The sequence below is a fragment of the Pleurodeles waltl genome, chromosome 1_2 (genome assembly GCF_031143425.1).
Source record: "Pleurodeles waltl isolate 20211129_DDA chromosome 1_2, aPleWal1.hap1.20221129, whole genome shotgun sequence".
Taxonomy (NCBI): domain Eukaryota; kingdom Metazoa; phylum Chordata; class Amphibia; order Caudata; family Salamandridae; genus Pleurodeles; species Pleurodeles waltl.
The window spans coordinates 1,172,398,995-1,172,419,577 of NC_090437.1; the positions used below are offsets into that span (position 1 = coordinate 1,172,398,995).

Here is a 20,583-nt window from a genome sequence, read left to right on the forward strand (position 1 = left end):
GGAATTCCTTTTATTTTTGTTTCCTCTCAGTTTAAAGTAAAGCAGTACACTTATTTCACTGTGGTGATTTTCTTTACAGGGAGTGCAGAATTATTAGGCAAGTTGTATTTTTGAGGATTAATTTTATTATTGAACAACAACCATGTTCTCAATGAACCCAAAAAACTCATTAATATCAAAGCTGAATATTTTTGGAAGTAGTTTTTAGTTTGTTTTTAGTTTTAGCTATGTTAGGGGGATATCTGTGTGTGCAGGTGACTATTACTGTGCATAATTATTAGGCAACTTAACAAAAAACAAATAGATACCCATTTCAATTATTTATTATTACCAGTGAAACCAATATAACATCTCAACATTCACAAATATACATTTCTGACATTCAAAAACAAAACAAAAACAAATCAGTGACCAATATAGCCACCTTTCTTTGCAAGGACACTCAAAAGCCTGCCATCCATGGATTCTGTCAGTGTTTTGATCTGTTCACCATCAACATTGCGTGCAGCAGCAACCACAGCCTCCCAGACACTGTTCAGAGAGGTGTACTGTTTTCCCTCCTTGTAAATCTCACATTTGATGATGGACCACAGGTTCTCAATGGGGTTCAGATCAGGTGAACAAGGAGGCCATGTCATTAGATTTCCTTCTTTTATACCCTTTCTTGCCAGCCACGCTGTGGAGTACTTGGACGCGTGTGATGGAGCATTGTCCTGCATGAAAATCATGTTTTTCTTGAAGGATGCAGACTTCTTCCTGTACCACTGCTTGAAGAAGGTGTCTTCCAGGAACTGGCAGTAGGACTGGGAGTTGAGCTTGACTCCATCCTCAACCCGAAAAGGCCCCACAAGCTCATCTTTGATGATACCAGCCCAAACCAGTACTCCACCTCCACCTTGCTGGCGTCTGAGTCGGACTGGAGCTCTCTGCCCTTTACCAATCCAGCCACGGGCCCATCCATCTGGCCCATCAAGACTCACTCTCATTTCATCAGTCCATAAAACCTTAGAAAAATCAGTCTTGAGATATTTCTTGGCCCAGTCTTGACGTTTCAGCTTGTGTGTCTTGTTCAGTGGTGGTCGTCTTTCAGCCTTTCTTACCTTGGCCATGTCTCTGAGTATTGCACACCTTGTGCTTTTGGGCACTCCAGTGATGTTGCAGCTCTGAAATATGGCCAAACTGGTGGCAAGTGGCATCGTGGCAGCTGCACGCTTGACTTTTCTCAGTTCATGGGCAGTTATTTTGCGCCTTGGTTTTTCCACACGCTTCTTGCGACCCTGTTGACTATTTTGAATGAAACGCTTGATTGTTCGATGATCACGCTTCAGAAGCTTTGCAATTTTAAGAGTGCTGCATCCCTCTGCAAGATATCTCACTATTTTTGACTTTTCTGAGCCTGTCAAGTCCTTCTTTTGACCCATTTTGCCAAAGGAAAGGAAGTTGCCTAATAATTATGCACACCTGATATAGGGTGTTGATGTCATTAGACCACACCCCTTCTCATTACAGAGATGCACATCACCTAATATGCTTAATTGGTAGTAGGCTTTCGAGCCTATACAGCTTGGAGTAAGACAACATGCATAAAGAGGATGATTCGGTCAAAATACTCATTTGCCTAATAATTCTGCACTCCCTGTAAATGTGCACATCATTGCAAACTGCCTTGATAAGTGTGTTTCTCGGACTGAGACAGTTGCATACCAGAAATTCCTTTCAGTATTTGTGTATTTCTTCTTAGTCTGCAGTAAAGCAAAACATCCATGTCTGGTGAACATGCGGCTCAGCCATCTTTGAAATACCCAATGGGCTGGCTCGTTCTACCTATTCCTCATCAGGACGGTGACTCGTACTTCTCTTCACAGACGTTCTGGCATTGTGGTCACAGCCTGCTTGTTTACAGTCCGTCTATTGTCTTCCTTATGACTGCCACGCATATTGCACCTTCTTAGGTAACTGTCATTGGTTTTTCCTGGTTTGAAGGTTTTTCCATGCTCCAATGTTTGTGATTGATTTATTTAATATTGACTATTCTTCGTCTTCTATATTTAGCCTCCGCGATATACGCAATTCATTACGTACGTTTTTCCCACTTACTACAAGCGCCCACGTTTGGTGAGAGGCTCACCTCGTGGTTTCCCATCAGTTTTCGCAGTTTGGTTTATTTATATATTATTATAGGTATAGATGGACTTTACAAACATAATTCACACACTCTGCGTATTATTTCATTTTTTATTGCATGCCTTGCTGCTTCTCAAATTTTGACAGTCCTGATGATGACCAATTGCTCAGTTAGGGTAGAAACACTGTTGATGCACATGGTGTAAGGAAATGCCTCCTTGGCATGGTTGCCCCCTGACTTTTTGCCTTTGCTGATGCTATGTTTACAATTGAAAGTGTGCTGAGGCCTGCTAACCAGGCCCCAGCACCAGTGTTCTTTCCCTAACCTGTACTTTTGTATCCACAATTGGCAGACCCTGGCATCCAGATAAGTCCCTTGTAACTGGTACTTCTAGTACCAAGGGCCCTGATGCCAAGGAAGGTCTCTAAGGGCTGCAGCATGTCTTATGCCACCCTGGAGACCTCTCACTCAGCACAGACACACTGCTTGCCAGCTTGTGTGTGCTAGTGAGGACAAAACGAGTAAGTCGACATGGCACTCCCCTCAGGGTGCCATGCCAGCCTCTCACTGCCTATGCAGTATAGGTAAGACACCCCTCTAGCAGGCCTTACAGCCCTAAGGCAGGGTGCACTATACCATAGGTGAGGGTACCAGTGCATGAGCATGGTACCCCTACAGTGTCTAAACAAAACCTTAGACATTGTAAGTGCAGGGTAGCCATAAGAGTATATGGTCTGGGAGTCTGTCAAACACGAACTCCACAGCACCATAATGGCTACACTGAAAACTGGGAAGTTTGGTATCAAACTTCTCAGCACAATAAATGCACACTGATGCCAGTGTACATTTTATTGCAAAATACACCCCAGAGGGCACCTTAGAGGTGCCCCCTGAAACTTAACCGACTGTCTGTGTAGGCTGACTAGTTCCAGCAGCCTGCCACACCAGAGACATGTTGCTGGCCCCATGGGGAGAGTGCCTTTGTCACTCTGAGGCCAGTAACAAAGCCTGCACTGGGTGGAGATGCTAACACCTCCCCCAGGCAGGAGCTGTGACACCTGGCGGTGAGCCTCAAAGGCTCACCCCTTTGTCACAGCCCAGCAGGGCACTCCAGCTTAGTGGAGTTGCCCGCCCCCTCCGGCCACGGCCCCCACTTTTGGCGGCAAGGCTGGAGGGAACAAAGAAAGCAACAAGGAGGAGTCACTGGCCAGTCAGGACAGCCCCTAAGGTGTCCTGAGCTGAAGTGACTCTAACTTTTAGAAATCCTCCATCTTGCAGATGGAGGATTCCCCCAATAGGGTTAGGATTGTGACCCCCTCCCCTTGGGAGGAGGCACAAAGAGGGTGTACCCACCCTCAGGGCTAGTAGCCATTGGCTACTAACCCCCCCAGACCTAAACACGCCCTTAAATTTAGTATTTAAGGGCTACCCTGAACCCTAGAAAATTAGATTCCTGCAAACTACAAGAAGAAGGACTGCCTAGCTGAAAACCCCTGCAGAGGAAGACCAGAAGACGACAACTGCCTTGGCTCCAGAAACTCACCGGCCTGTCTCCTGCCTTCCAAAGATCCTGCTCCAGCGACGCCTTCCAAAGGGACCAGCGACCTCGACATCCTCTGAGGGCTGCCCCTGCTTCGAAAAGACAAGAAACTCCCGAGGACAGCGGACCTGCTCCAAGAAAGGCTGCAACTTTGTTTCCAGCAGCTTTGAAAGAACCCTGCAAGCTCCCCGCAAGAAGCGTGAGACTTGCAACACTGCACCCGGCGACCCCGACTCGGCTGGTGGAGATCCAACACCTCAGGAGGGACCCCAGGACTACTCTGATACTGTGAGTACCAAAACCTGTCCCCCCTGAGCCCCCACAGCGCCGCCTGCAGAGGGAATCCCGAGGCTTCCCCTGACCGCGACTCTTTGAATCCAAAGTCCCGACGCCTGGGAGAGACCCTGCACCCGCAGCCCCCAGGACCTGAAGGACCGGACTTTCACTGGAGAAGTGACCCCCAGGAGTCCCTCTCCCTCGCCCAAGTGGAGGTTTCCCCGAGGAACCCCCCCCTTGCCTGCCTGCAGCGCTGAAGAGATCCCGAGATCTCTCATAGACTAACATTGCGAACCCGACGCTTGTTTCTACACTGCACCCGGCCGCCCCCGCGCTGCTGAGGATGAAATTTCTGTGTGGGCTTGTGTCCCCCCCCGGTGCCCTACAAAACCCCCCTGGTCTGCCCTCCGAAGACGCGGGTACTTACCTGCAAGCAGACCGGAACCGGGGCACCCCCTTCTCTCCATTCTAGCCTATGTGTTTTGGGCACCACTTTGAACTCTGCACCTGACCGGCCCTGAGCTGCTGGTGTGGTGACTTTGGGGTTGCTCTGAACCCCCAACGGTGGGCTACCTTGGACCAAGAACTGAACCCTGTAAGTGTCTTACTTACCTGGTAAAACTAACAAATACTTACCTCCCCTAGGAACTGTGAAAATTGCACTAAGTGTCCACTTTTAAAACAGCTATTTGTCAATAACTTGAAAAGTATACATGCAATTTTTATGATTTAAAGTTCCTAAAGTACTTACCTGCAATACCTTTCGAATGAGATATTACATGTAGAATTTGAACCTGTGGTTCTTAAAATAAACTAAGAAAAGATATTTTTCTATAACAAAACCTATTGGCTGGATTTGTCTCTGAGTGTGTGTACCTCATTTATTGTCTATGTGTATGTACAACAAATGCTTAACACTACTCCTTGGATAAGCCTACTGCTCGACCACACTACCACAAAATAGAGCATTAGTATTATCTCTTTTTACCACTATTTTACCTCTAAGGGGAACCCTTGGACTCTGTGCATGCTATTCCTTACTTTGAAATAGCACATACAGAGCCAACTTCCTACACATGGCAACTGGAACCCCTCTGGATTTCGGCCTTCACTAACTTGTTACATGAGCAGTTGCTTATCTGTATGTATTAATTGCTCCTGGTTCCAGGTGGTTTTATGAATTTGGGCAGCACCCGTTCTAATAAAAACCAAACTTTAACCACAGCATTTATTTCCCAATATTGTTACATAGGTGTACTCCAGCTGGCTATCAAACCTCAATTAGGGGGCATAATCTGAACAATGGGTGCTCATGCAGAGCAACTGCAGCTGTTGTAATGCATATCTTTCAACCTAAAAGAATTAAAAATGAAATCCATAGAGGTGCTGGTGCAGGTGAACAACATACTAAATGAAGTAGTGTATCTCACCTTAGCTTTTCGAAGTACATGGCCTCGAACAGGAGATGTTTTAGCGGATGTCTGCCTCTTCAGAATTGCAGCACTATTCACAGGTATTGAGCAGTCGGTGTCGCTCGTGTCACAACTAGAAACTGGAGAGTTTTCAAACGTCCGATGCTTAAAAACAGGGGACTGGGAAAATAAATCAGAATAAAACCTTTTTTATTTTTATTTTATTTTTTACAAAGAGCATTTTCACAACAGCCAACAAGAAATATTACCCAAGAGACCAGTTGGGTGGGTGAGCATTATAAACAAACAGCAAATGTATTAAAATAACACCTTACAGAGAATTACAATTGCTAACAACACACAGAGGAAGAGAAGGTGCCTTATTCTCAGTGATTACAGCTGAACTTTTATTTTACTTTTTCACCACTTCTGTAGTGGTTCCTATTGGACTTCTAACTAATCTGCTACAATATTCTACACAATTGGAGCATCCTTAGCATTGATATGCATTACAAAAATAATGGCTAATACAGGACAAAATTAACAGCAATATTTGATTCAACATATTATATGCACCTAGGAGTTTTGAGGTGGTATACAAAGCAAAAACATCTGTTAACATAAAAGATTTCTCAAACAATGACACCTGGAATAAAGTAGTTTAGATAAGGGAATATTCATATAGCGCACAGGGTGAACTAGACTGTCTCTAAGCCGTGATCATCTGCCTGCCTATTGATTGGCTTCAGGATATATTTGAAGGAGTTCCTGAATGTCAGGTGGTTAGTTTGCTGGAAGAGAACTGAATAGCAGATCACATCCAACATAAAATAATCTGCCACTTACCAGACACCCTTCCCTTTTAGAAAATACAGTAGGTGTCCTGTGGAGGACTGCACTTTAAACCCTAGGCTTTAATTTGTAAATAAATATGTACGGAGTGTTAAAGATTTTTAAGCCCACTGCTGGTTCAGGGAAATGCCAGGGAACCAATTACCAAGGTTGCCTACTCTTGATAACACCTTATGTCTCTCTCTTCAAACCATCTACTCGTCCTGTCTATTTATTTCACTCTTAAATCAACTTAACTTTCATTCCTGGTTCTCTTGATTATCCAATTGTTCCCCCTTCATTCTCCACTGTCTGCCTTTCTCTTTCACTCTCATTTGTAAAAGTATGATACTGAAAAATAAATTCAAAAATTTAAGTCGTGGTCTCCCACCAACAACCACTGGCATAAATTAAGCACTGATCCTAGCAGGTTCACAGCAAATGATGGTATTGGCGATGAAACTAGGAAGATCTAGTGCTTAATAAAAGAAATAGAGAAATATGAATGTAATCCTAGACATTACTGACTACCAATGCAGCATGGCAGCATTCTGAGCCATCTGAAGTACCTAAGTGAGACAATGGGGTAGCTATGCGTAAAACAAATTTACATATTCAAGTTGGAGTTGACCATTGTTCTAACCACAAGATGTTTCATATTATTGGTGCGGGGGAAAGACGACTTAACAATGATAGCTGAAGAAAGATTGATTTCACAACTGCTTTGACCTGCGGAAGCAGTTTCAAAGCTGGATCAAAGAGAACACCTATGCTGCATACCTAGTTAAGGAACCAAACCTCCTGGTTCTTAACAGTAGCAGTTAAATCTTTAGATTTTTGGATATTGCTTAACAATGTTATCCTATAGCAGTGGTGTACAGTTCATATTAAAAAGTTTCATTAACTTTACGTGTTGCATTATAAACACGATTGTATCAGAAAAATCAATAAGAGTGTGTAAACATAGCATATACTCTACTTACAGGTTTCAATTTAACTTAAACTGGATGATGGATATGCTTTGGGCGGTCAGTGTCAAAGTTGTTGTCAATCATACTGGCTATGCATACCACACAATTTATTTGTCAGTTATTTCCGCTATGACTGTCAATAATTCATCCCCAGTGAGTTGAATGTTTAATCCAAATCAGACAGAATCCACCATGATAACTTCATTTCACTCTGTCCTTGAATCCTATATTTAAACTGCTTTCTTAGAACAAACATTTCATACAGTGGGGACTAAGGACCAAGCACATGAAATCTCTAAGTGAGTCAGGAATAAAGTGTAGTATATGGAATTTAACAGATATTTGCATTCGACCTACAATAATTTCCTGATAAACTATAAACCTTGTATTTCATACAAAAAATAACATGAAAGAGAAAGCATATATGTTAAGAGAATTATTTTTTGAGGAATGTGAAGGGAAATTATTAATCTTTGAAAGACCCATCTTTGTTATCATATTTTTTGCACTTTTTATTATTGGTATTTTCTCACTTCTCATGATTTTAATACAAAAACAAAACACACTGATGGGTCCTTATCTGAAAGAGATTCTGGTTTGAGTAGAAAAGTGTTGGATCTGCTTGTGCCAATGAAGAAAACTGTATTTACAAAAATGTCATAGAGTGAGAGCATCTATGGTGTGGATTAACAGCTTGAAAGCAAGTTTCCCGACGCACTGGATGTGCTCTGCCTCATGAGGGCTGGTGGCAGACAAGTCAAGAACTGAACATTTGCACTGTTTTTTGCAACCGGAACCCAGCCTGCTGCTTCTTGTGTAATATGAGATCTATATGCCACGTAGCATACCCCACAGAAAACAAGCATTTGCAATGCAATGGGTCTCACATTTGCTCGAGCTATTAGCCGTGTAAATTCCTAACTGGACTTTTCTTGCCTTAGTAAGCATCCTGAAATAATCATTAACCCTTTGAAAAGGGTGGGGATGTGGAGATTTAGAAGAGGAAGGATAGTAGAAAGGAAGCAAACTAACAACTCTGAGGTAGTGAATATTCTGAGAAAACAGACCAAGCATACCACAGGCAACTAGGGAAACATTACACCAATATCCTGACTATAGGGATAGATGACGATGTCCTGGAGAATGCAGAATACCCTTTTCTCAAAATTGAGTATACGAACATTGCTACCCTGTATCTTCTGCCAAAGGTCCACAGAAATTCAGATAACCCACCTGGTAGGCCAATAGTCTCATCAATGGGATGCCTTTTTGACCGAACACCTACATATATCGATCATTTCTTATTCCCTCTGATTGAGACTTTATCCAGTTACTTGAAAGACAGAACAGACTTTACAAAAACACATGACCTATACATAGAACCAAGGAAGCTACTAAAATGTTCCCTGATTCTATGTAAGTAGTTAATATACCAAGAACAAGGTACTGGAACATGTAGAACATTTTTGAAGGCAAGACCACTCAACCTATATAAGCTCTATGCTACTTGAAATGAATGAAAAAGGTTTGTAAGGAAATGGCTCCCTGTTGCAGTTACCCCCCACATTTTGCCTGATACTGATGCTGACTTGACTGAGAAGTGTGCTGGGACCCTGCTAACCAGGCCCCAGCACCAGTGTTCTTTCACCTAAAATGTACCATTGTTTCCACAATTGGCACACCCCTGGCACACAGATAAGTCCCTTGTAAAAGGTACCAGTGGTACCAAGGGCCCTGTGACCAGGAAAGGTCCCTAAGGGCTGCAGCATATGTTGTGCCACCCTAAGGGACCCCTCACCTAACACATGCACACTGCCATTGCAGATTGTGTGTGTTGGTGGGGAGAAAAAGGCAAAGTCGACATGGCATCCCCCTCAGGATGCCAATGCACACAAAATGCTGCCTGTGGCATCGGTAAGTCACCCCTCTAGCAGGCCTTACAGCCCTAAGGCAGGGTGCACTATATCACAGGTGAGGGCATAGCTGCATGAGCAATATGCCCCTACAGTGTCTAAGTCTATTCTTAGACATTGTAAGTACAGTGTGGCCATATTAAGTATATGGTCTGGGAGTTTGTCAAAAACAAACTCCACAGCTCCATAATGGCTACACTGAATACTGGGAAGTTTGGTATCAAACTTCTCAGAATAATAAACCCACAATGATGCCAGTGTTGGATTTATTAAAAATGCACACAGAGGGCATCTTAGAGATGCCCCCTGTATTTTACCCAATTGTTCAGTGCAGGACTGACTGGTCTGTGCCAGCCTGCTGCTGAGAGACGAGTTTCTGACCCCATGTGGTGAGAGCCTTTGTGCTCTCTGAGGACACAAACAAAGCCTGCTCTGGGTGGAGGTGCTTCACACCTCCCTCCCTGCAGGAACTGTAACACCTAGCAGTGAGCCTCAAAGGATCAGGCTTCGTGTTACAATGCCCGCACCCTGGACACAGCCCCCACTTTTGGCGGCAAGTCCAGGGGAGATAATGAGAAAAACAAGGAGGAGTCACCCACCAGTCAGGCCAGCCCCTAAGGTGTCCTGAGCTGAGGTGACCCCTGCCTCCTTTGTAACAAAGAAGCAACTTTTAAAGACCACACGTTTTCCGCCGGAAGCGTGAGACTTTCCACTCTGCACCCGACACCCCGGCTCGACCTGCGGAAAACCAACACTACAGGGAGGACTCCCCGGCGACTGCGAGTCCGTGAGTAGCCAGAGTTGACCCCCCTGAGCCCCCACAGCGACGCCTGCAGAGGGAATCCAGAGGCTCCCCCTGACCGTGACTTCCTGCTTCAAAGAACCCGATGCCTGGGAAACACCCTGCACCCGCAGCCCCCAGGACCTGAAGGATCCAAACTCCAGTGCAGGAGCGACCCCCAGGCGGCCCTCTTCCTAGCCCAGGTGGTGGCTACCCCGAGGAGTCGACCCCCCCCCACCCCACTTGCCTGCCTGCATCGCTGAAGAGACCCCTGGGTCTCCCATTGATACCTATTGCGAACCTGACGTCTGTTTGCACTCTGCACTCGGCCGCCCCTGTGCCGCTGAGGGAACCGGGGCACCCCTATTTCCATTGAAGCCTATGTGTTTTGGGTACCACTTTGACCTCTGCACCTGACCGGCCCTGAGCTGCTGGTGTGGTAACTTTGGGGTTGCCTTAAACCTCCAACGGTGGGCTACCTTGGACCCAACTGTGAACCCTGTAAGTGCTTTACTTACCTGTGAAACTAACAAATACTTACTTCCCCCAGGAACTGTTGATTTATGCACTGTGTCCATTTTTAAAATCGCTTATTGCCATTTTTGCCAAAACTGTACATGCTATTGTGATGATTCAAAGTTCCTAAGATACCTGAGTGAAATACCTTTCATTTAAAGTATTGTTTGTAAATCTTGAACCTGTGGTTCTTAAAATAAACTAAGAAAATATATTTTTCTATATAAAAACCTATTGACCTGGAATTGTCTTTTGAGTGTGTGTTCCCCATTTATTGCCTGTGTGTGTACAACAAATGCTTAACACTACCCTCTGATAAGCCTACTGCTCGACCACACTACCACAAAACAGAGCATTAGAATTATCTCTTTTTGCCACTATCTTACCTCTAAGGGGAACCCTTGGACTCTGTGCATGCTATTTCTTACTTTGAAATAGTATATACAGAGCCAACTTCCTACAAGGTTTACCAGCGATTGGCTCTTTTTGCCTAACCACTGTACAAGCAACTTAGAAGGAAGGCAATTGGCATCTCCTTGCCCATAGGTGTACACACATATATTCATGGGCTGCTGGGGAAGCAGGTATCCAGCAATGACAGACTCTTGCATCATTTTCAAAAAGTGTCATTGTAGCTTCAATCATAGACAAAGACAACCTATTTGTATTATGGAATGGCAGTCTGGAGGAGCTCAATAACTTATACTATGTGTTCAACAAACACAAAACATACTATGGAACAAGGTGGCAGAAGTGTTAGTTTTTAGCTTTGTAAGTAGAACTAAGAATAGACTACATACTTTGCTATGTAGGAAACTGATGGCAGGGAATAACGTATTAAACATATCAAACACATCCAACACATAAAATTGAACATCCCTTGTGATAAATCAGTGACATTAAAAAGAAATTGCAGCACAAAATGTATGAGTCTGACAAATAAATTGACAATGCTAAGGTTGACAGTGAAAGGCTATCCATCTAGAGTGTTAAAAATAATTGAGAATAAAGCTAAAATCGTTGGAGATAAGATTTGATCTTTAACATAGATTTATCTTCCCAGGAAGTGAGTACCCATCACCCAACTTTGGATACTATTAAGTTCATAAAGTTATCACAGCAATCAAACCAGATAAGAAAAAAAGATATACCGATGAATGACAACATCACACGTCCCTTTCTTAAATTAAGTCCACAAATAACCTGTAAAAAACCTAAAATCATTGAAGCTATTCTTGCAGGGGGGAAACAGCCATTACAATGCAGCCAATACCACGCACGACCATTACCACACATATGCCTTTATACCGCATGCCTTTACCATAAATATACCTTAACCGCACATGCCTTTACAATGAATTTCGTTCTAAAGGCATGAATGGTAAAGACATATGCGTGGTAAAGGTTTTAAAGGTAAGTTCAGGTAAGTATTTGGTGTTTTATACACACACACAGTTTTTAGGGATTTTTGTGGGGGGTGTCAGACTTTTCATCCTTGGCGTGGTCTCCCTTAACTTTTTGCCTCTGTTTCCCATGTTGTTGATGTGTGCTGGACCCTGTTTTTGTTACTCTGGGCACTTCACCACTGCTAACCAGTGCTAAAGTACAAGTGCTCCCATACAAAATGTGTATGTAATTGGTTCATCCATGATTGGCGTACTTGAGTCACTAGTAAGTCCCTAGTACAGTGCACGAGGTGCCCAGGGCCTGTAAATCAAATGCTACTAGTGGGCCTGCAGCACTGGTTGTGCCACCCACATAAGTAGTACTGTAATCATGTCTCAGACCTGCCACTGCAGTGTCTGTGTGTGCAGTTTTAACTGTAAATTCGACTTGGTAAGTGTACCCACTTGCCAGGCCTAATCCTTCCCTTTTCTTACATGTCAAACAGCCCTAAGGTAGGTCCTAGGTAGCCACAAGGGCAGGGTGCAGTGTATGGTTAAGGTAGGACATATAGTAATGTGTTTTATATGTCCCGACAGTGAAATACTGCTAAATTAGTTGTTCAATGTTGCAAGGACTGTCCCTCTCATAGGTTAACATGGGGGACTACCTTTAAATATGATTAAAGTGTAGATTCCCTTTAGGGGCAGGTAAGCATGTGGAGTTTGGGGCTCTGAGCTCACAATTTAAAAATATATCTTTTAGTAAAGATGATTTTGAGATTGTGTGTTTGAAAATGCCACTTTTGGAAAGTGGGCATTTTCTTGCTTAAACCATTTCTGGACTCTGCCTGTTTGTGGATTCCCTGTCTGGGTCAGTTTGACAGTTGGGCTGGTTGCACCTCTCACTAGGCAGTGACACAAAGGGAGCTGGGGTGTAGTCTGCATTTCCTGATGAGCCATCTGTGCTAGGCGGAGGAGTGGCCACTCACACCTGAAAGGGCTATGCCTGCCCTCACACAATAGAGTCTCCAACCCCCTGGTGCGTGTCTGGGGCCTGGCCTGGGCAAGGCAGGATTTCGCAAACAAGAGAGACTTTTCTTTGAAGTAAGCCTACTTCAAAGGGCAAAATGGGTATAAGAAGGGCACCCTAAACCACAGACTTGAGAACACTTCAAGAAACCAGGAGGAACCTCTGCCTGGAGAAGAGCTGAGGAAGAAGAGCTGCCCTGCCTGTGACTGTGCTTTGTGGAGCTATCCTGCAGTTGCTGCTTCTGCCTGTGCAAGATGACAAAGACTGGACTTTGTTGCCTTCCTTCTTGTGAAGAACTCTCTAAGGGCTTGATTTAGAGCTTGCCTCCTGTTGTTTGAAGTCTCAGGGACAGCAAAGACTTCTCTCTACCAGCACCTGGAGTCTCTGGAGAGACTCCTACTCTGCCAAGTAGTGCCCATCCAGTTCCTGGAACCCTGAGAAGAGAAGCTGGCAGCCCAAGAATGAGAAATCCATGCACAGACCACCGTTGGGTGAAAAGATCGACACGACTCCGATCTGCGGCTGAAAAATCAACGTGCTGCCGGCTTTGCGGCTGAAAATCGACACTCGCCTGCAACGCGACTGAAAGATCAATGCCCACGGCTGGAGAAACAACGTGCAGCTCCGCTGACAGAGACCGGTGAGATCGCAACCCGCGCTGTGTGGTTTTCGGATCATCGTGCGGCTGAATTTCTGCCGCAAACCATCACTGGGCGTGCAAAAACAACGCAAGGCCTGTCTGGCCCCGTGTGCGGACCGAATCGACGCATCGCTCTCCTGTGGAGAGAAGAAACGACACACCCGGACTCAACTGAAGGAGAAACGACGCAAGGTCTCGCTTGTGAGTGGTATTGACGCATCGCAAGCCCTTTTTGACGCACACTCGCCCGTGCAGGGTTATTTTTGACGCGCGCCAGGTACATTTTCACGCTAGCAGCTACATGAAGACTCTTTTTGCTTTTTAATTGATAACTTGACTTGTGTATTGTGGATGTTTGTCGTTTTGGTCTTGTTTTGTTTAGATAAATATTCTCTATTTTTCTAGACCTGTGTTGTGTCATTTTGTAGTGTTTTCATTAAGTTACTGTGTGTGTTGGTACAAATACTTTACACTTAGCACTCTGAAGTTAAGTCTACTGCTCGTGCCAAGCAGCAAAGGGGGTGAGCGGGGATTAGCTGAGGGCGATTCTCTTTTACCCCGACTAGAGTGAGGGTCCTTGCTTGGACAGGGGGTAACCTGACTGCCAACCAAAGACCCCATTTCTAACAGGGTGAAAGGGTTTTTTAGGGTTTAGAGTGGGTATGGGATTTAGGGTGGTAAGAGTGTTTTTAGGATTTAAGGTGGCTATGGGTTTTTGGATGGTAAGGGCATTTTTATGTTTTAGGGTGGGTATGGGTATATGGGTGGTAAGGGCATTTTTAGGTTTTAGGGTGGGCATGGTTTTTTGGGAGGTAAGGGCATTTTTAGGGTGGGTATGGGTTTTTGGGTAATAAGGGCATTTTTAGGGTGGGTATGGGTTTTTGGGTGGTAAGGGGTGTTTAGGGATTTGGGGTGTGGGTTTTTGGGTGGTAAGTGCATTTTTAGGTTTCAGGGTGGGTATTAATTTTTGGGTGGTAAGGAGTGTTTAGGGGGTATGGAAGTTTGGGTGTAAAAGTACGTGTGTGTGTGTATATATATACATATATAAATATATACACAAAGGCACACACACACATATATATATTTTTATTTCAGTGTCCGTGTGGCATTTTTAACGTCCGCCACATGGGTCGGGGCTCGTAGGTCAAACACCACTGCCAAACATTCATCAAAGAAAACCACCCTCCTCTCTGGTGGAAAAAACTAGCTTCTCCAGTCAGCAGTACTTCAATCTTGCTTTATTTGCCAGAGAAACATAAATAATGTGTTTCAGTTGAAATGGCCTTGGTCACATGATCAGTAACAAACAATGCCCGGTTTTTAACATCATTGAGTCCATTCCAATTCATCAAAAGTAAGAAAAGACTTTGAAAAATATATATAAAAACAACAATGAACATTGGTGATATTCATACCATAACCACTCATAATACTTGGTTAAACTTGTGTCTATTTTATGGTATTATCAAATTCAAACAATATTCACAAGCATTATATGAACTCATTTTGAGGGTGTACACCAGTACATTTTCAATCAATGGCCACATGAGGGGAGGGTCGCCTGGGCCAGGGTCCCAAAGACCTGAGCCAACGTGAGCATTCTGAACTTCTCTTTCTTGAGAAAGATTGAGGGCTTGTGGGTCTCGGATAGTGCGAAGACCCTTGTCCTTTTTAGGGACCAGAAAGTAGTGGGAATAGCAACAGCAACCAAAGCCTACTTCCGGCACCGGAACCCATTCACTGGCTCCCCGGGACAAAACAGATAAATAATCCTCCCTCATCCAGTCATAACATGGTGGCATGGATTATGAAGTAGCCTCAAAGGGGAGGGAGTAGCCCCAACGGGCGATCTACAAAACCCACCTGTCTGAAGCAATGGATTGCCAGAGGGGCAGGTGATGGCGAATCCTGCTACCAACTGGGCATTCTTGGTGGTGGAGAGGCAGACTGGGAGAGTTTAGATGCTGCTGCAGAGGTGGGGCCACGGACAGACCAGACTGCTGGCCACCTGACTCATATGTTCAGTTGGTCCAGCGTCCTTGGCCACACAGAGGCTTGGCAGCATGCGCACCACATTGACGAGATCTAAACTGGCCCAGTTTCAAACTCCCTTCCTTAGCCACAAAAGGAGAGAAAGACAGATTGGGGGGGGAATGAGGGAGTGCGCAAGCCCCAAGTACCTGGCCGTAGCAACAGAATCCTTAAAGTGCTCGAGCGCTAAATCTGCCTCGTCTCCGAAGAGACGAGTCCCAAGAAAGGGCATGTTGATCAGGGAAACTTGGGAATCTCCCGAGAAGCCAGGCATCCTCAGGGACACTGATGGTGAAAACGCTCTGCCTAGCAAGCCGGTTATGTCCAGTCTGCAACGGAACGCAAACTTTGCTGTTTCTTGGCCATTGGCAACAGCCTGAGAGTGTACAGCCCGGGCCGCCTGCTGGACCTGTGACAGCACTTACGCAACCTGCCCCACAGCGCAGTGGAAATAACAGCCCAAGAGGCATGTGGAGTTCACAGGCCACAAGGCAGGCAGAAGAAAACATCATCTTTGCAAATGAATCCAGCCTCTTGGATTCCCTACCCGGGGGACCGGTGGGGAACTCGCAATGTGAAGTATAGGCCTGGACCACCATGCTCTCAGGGGTGGGGTGTTCCGTAAGGAAATGTGGGTTCCCATGTGCAGGGTAATGGTGGCAGGCAATAATCCTATTCACAGTACCTACAGAACTGATTACATGATGATCAGCCACTGGCACAGGCCTTTACACAGGTTTAGTAGAGTCATTCACAAAATAACAATTATGACTAGGATTACACATGTCCTATTTAAGTGGATTAACTGTCAATGTAGTTCCTTCATAGGGTATGAGTAACGTCTTTTCAATATACATAAATGTCATGAGTTTTTCTTTCTTTGTTTTTCAATCATAATTTTTTTTAAATGGTGAATTTATGTGACAACACGGGGCTATGAGGACTGAAGAAAAAGGTTTAAGCACTGTGGACAAAATATCACTATATTTTACAATGTACTGATTAGTTTTTATTTCTTACTTTATATTGAAAGAATAACCCTATGTTTGCCATGTTGCGCGATTCAGCAAAATAATTATGGGTAAATGCTGGTTTATAATTTAGGATTGCTTTTGCAACTCAAGGTTGTTGTAAATGCACATACAAATACTGTCTTCAACTCAAATTACAAGTATTATTTCGAAATTTTAATTTAGCAAAATGTTTATCTTGACATAAGTGTCACAACTTCTATAAGTCAAAGAGTTACGAAAATATCCAGGAATGTATGATATTGCAAACTCCACAGATGTGTTGTGAAATGAGATTAAGACTCGAACTAAAATCCAAGCTAGGAATTATTACAATTGTAAACGGGTCGTGCTGACATTTCCCTTTAAACAGGCAGAATTACACAAACTGGCGCAACTTGGAAGCAGACTGTGTAGGGCCAGTGGTCAGAAGTCTGTTTATACCCTTTGCTTGACTAACTCTAAACGTTATGACTGGCACAAATATGGCATTTCTCATTAGGCTGTTGTAGAAGAGTTAGATCTCACTTTAAGCAAATTATGAGAAATTAAAAAGCTTCCATTAAGGGGTGATGTCTTAACATATGAGAGTGACTATTTAGGAAGGCAAAGTACACATTAGAACATTGGAATTTTGAGAGCTCCATTGAAGACAATGGAGTGGCTCCGGGCTTATAATGACTGGTATAATCCTGGAGCTTCAACATATAAGCTTTGTTTTTATCTTTCTCCCTTCTTAATTTAGAACATTATACTCTTAGTGGGTTGAATGTTCTAATAGCCCTTCTGCCTCAGGCTAGACCAGTTGTTGAATGCCCTGTCCCTCGTTATAGGCCCACGCCTCCGGCTCAGGCCTATAACTCGGGTTCAGGGCCTTTAACAACAAGTAGAGCCCTCGACAGCAGGCTATATAATGGCATTAAAACATTTTGGAAACGGCTAGGTATTTTTTAATATAATCACAATACAGGCCTTTTTCACATTCCTGTTTCCGAGCGTTTGGGACTGATTAAATGTAGCCTGCATTTAATGGGGATCGCACAGAGCTCAGAAAGTGTTGCTGGTATAAGCGCAGAATGAAAGAGAACACAGCTCAACCAGAAAGCTTTTTAGACCAGGCCAACAAGTTGCTAACAACTTTATAAAGACTGAATCTGATCACTTTCCCCACCCCCCAAAAGTCTTGATCACCACTTGTGCGAATGCCAACACAGAATATTTAGGCTGTCACCTGTTCCCATAGCAAAGGGGATACAGTCATTAAACTTAAGCATTTACTAGGGGAATGCCCTTGCAGTCTAGACTCGCGAATTATATGGATGTGGTGCTTCTCATCCAAGTCACTCTGCTGTGCTTCAAGCTTTGCATTGTGCATTGTCCCCAGTACAGACCAGCTGCTCGCAGCATACACAAGTGCATGGATTAGGAGCTTCTGAACTATGCTGCACAACAAATGCCTGGAATCAAAGTGGTTGTGTGAAGACTAGACAGGAGCATTTGCACAACAGTGGCAAAATGGTAAGTCTTCATGGCAGACAAAGAAGTTAAAGAGTTTTACATGGGGGGTTGGAAATACTTGAATACGTTTATAGAAATCGAAAAACAAACCCTTACATTTATTCAGCCAAGACACTTTTATTTAACTCTGCCATGGGATTGCGGCTACCATTAGACAGTATATGATCAACAGAAAAAGAGTGTTAAGAATTACTAGAGAGGAGCTTTGTTTCTACCCAGGTGTGCTTACCTTGAGTACAGCAACTGTCGGAGCAGAAGCTGGGTGGCTCCAAGGATAAAGAGTGCTTGTTACGCTCCTATTGCCTTCTGTAGGGTTTTCCTTCACCCAATATGGTTGACATGTTTAAATATAATGGTGTGGTGGTGTGCAAAAGAAAATCCCTCCACCATGATGCAGTAGCATTGGTTGGGAAGCCCCCCCACATATTATTATGCATGAGGTAGCTGCATTATGTCTTGCGCAAGTGCTATGATGTGCTCATGGTGCGCGTTAACTAGAGTGTTGTTTAACACAATGTTTAAGTACCTTATCAGCATGTCAGTAATAGCTTCCAAACTCAGTACCCAATTCCAGAGAAACCATTAAGGACCAGTATCTTCGAGTAGAAGGTTTAACTTTCCATGGCCAACATCAAATGTAAAAATAGACTCTGACTATGTCACAACGCGGGGGAGGTTGTTTTAATGGCTGGTGGGATTCCTTCTGGAGTCAGTGATGTGTCTGGGTGCAAGCTTAGGCTTTGTGGAGACAGTACCTCACCCAAAAGCGCCTCCCATGCCATGGCGGGAGAAGAGGCTGTGCCATGGAAGTGCACTGGAGCACAGAAGCCCAGGTAGCACACCTGTAAGGATGAGAAGAGCTCCCAGGGGGGTGCGCGAAGCATGACAGACCCTGTATAGTCCCCAGGAGACTAAACCTGAGCCAAGGCAGCCTTTGTGCTGAATGAAGTCGGTCAGTGCTGCAGGTAAGAGATGGGCGTAATGTAAAAGAGTAAGGAAGGGGTGCAAAGGTTATTTATTCCCACAGCTACCCTTTGCTTTTAGAGCTCCAATACCTTAACTGCTATCTATGTACACACAACACTCCGTGCCCCACACTATCCTGTCAGCATCTGCTACTCCCATTCACTGTCCCTTGCTATCCCCTACCCCTATCTTCATTGGTACCCTCTCTCCAACTTGACTTTTTTCTTGTTATACTTTTGGCTCTCCTTTTCAGATACTCTGGCCTTCCACCCATTCTAAACTCTGTCTTCTACACAGGTACTTCCATTTACAGGCACTCTGCCCTGAAAGCCCCTACAGTGGATTCCCCGGTCCTTATTTATAGGCTTCATTTTGCCTCTTACCCCATCCGGTGTTCTCCGCCCTTATCAACTGGCACTCACTCTCTTCTCTCCGGGGACCCATAAGCCTCTTTCCCTAGGGCATCAACCTGTGCTTCTGCCATGGCTTTAGCTCCCAACCATCCTCCTTACCCGGCGCCCCTAGTGTGAATGCAGTGTGAGCGCTGTGCATTCAGAGTGGGTTCAGAGTGGCATGTGTCCTTGTGGGTACCAGGTGAAAGCTGTGTGTGTATGATTATAATGTAAGCAGTGTATGAATGTAAGGTGAATGCTGTGGCTGGGTGGGTGCAGGGGCAGATTTTGGGCCTATGAGAGTGCAGGGGGAGGGGCTTGCATGGGTAAGAGCAGAGGTGTCCCTCTGTGACTACAGGGTAAGTGGTGTACTCACGTGAATGCAGGGTGACAGATGTGCATGTGTGAATAAACGGTGACCTCTGTGCAGGGTGACGTACTACAAATCTACCTACTGGCATTGCCAATGCTTATTTAAACATTCTGCTGCTAAAATAAAGTGTTTCAATATCCAGGGCAATTACCACCTTTCAAGGCTTTATATAGGACAATAGATAATCGAAATGTGTTTTATCTTTCGCTGGTGAAGCCAGCGTTAAGGCGTATAGTGCATGGCAGAAGTTAGAAATTTCACTTTAAAAAAAACACATGGGGGAGTGGGAGTGGCTAAAATGTAACACCCGTCCTCACCGACCGACCCACTCCTCACTGTTTTATGACATTACCTGTGCACCAGGTAACTGAACGCCAAAACTAAAATGCTTATGACTTTGTGCATCGTTTGGAGCCTTAGAATTGCTGTCTCCCTGCCGCCGAATGGCTTTAGAATTCCATGTTGCCTATGCTGCAAAAAACTGATGACTTTAGTAATAACAGATCTCTGCATTTCTCAATGATTACTATTGTGTCTTCAAAGTATAAGAATGAAAGGTGGCAGTACACACAGCCTCAGCCTCACAAGGTGTCCTCTACAACCAGCTTCGGGGACTCAGAGGACTTGTGCATCCAACTGCAGAATACGTATTTGACCTAATGACGTCAAGTTCAAATTCCCACGACTGCACTCAGTCTTTCATCCTTCAGACGTTGCTAAAATGAGATCCACTTGTCTCAAACATTCAGCGTCAAGAAGCCCGTTCTCTAGGCATACATGTTGTTGAAAATGCTCCAAAGTACTATCAGACTTTCCCACCCAGAGCAATGCAAACCAGTCAAGCCTAAGGTCCCTTAATACAGAAGCCTGATC

General features: G+C 44.5%; 1 protein-coding gene across 2 annotated transcripts in view; it reads right to left on the reverse strand.

Moving 5' to 3' along the window:
- Positions 1-20,583, reverse strand: part of AFAP1 (actin filament associated protein 1) — a 482,665-nt gene that overhangs the window by 33,615 nt on the left and 428,467 nt on the right. For both annotated transcript variants that reach the window (XM_069203306.1, XM_069203299.1), the window contains one exon: positions 5,372-5,533. In XM_069203306.1, coding sequence (XP_069059407.1) covers positions 5,372-5,533 — 162 coding nt within the window. The remainder of the gene's footprint in view (positions 1-5,371; positions 5,534-20,583) is intronic.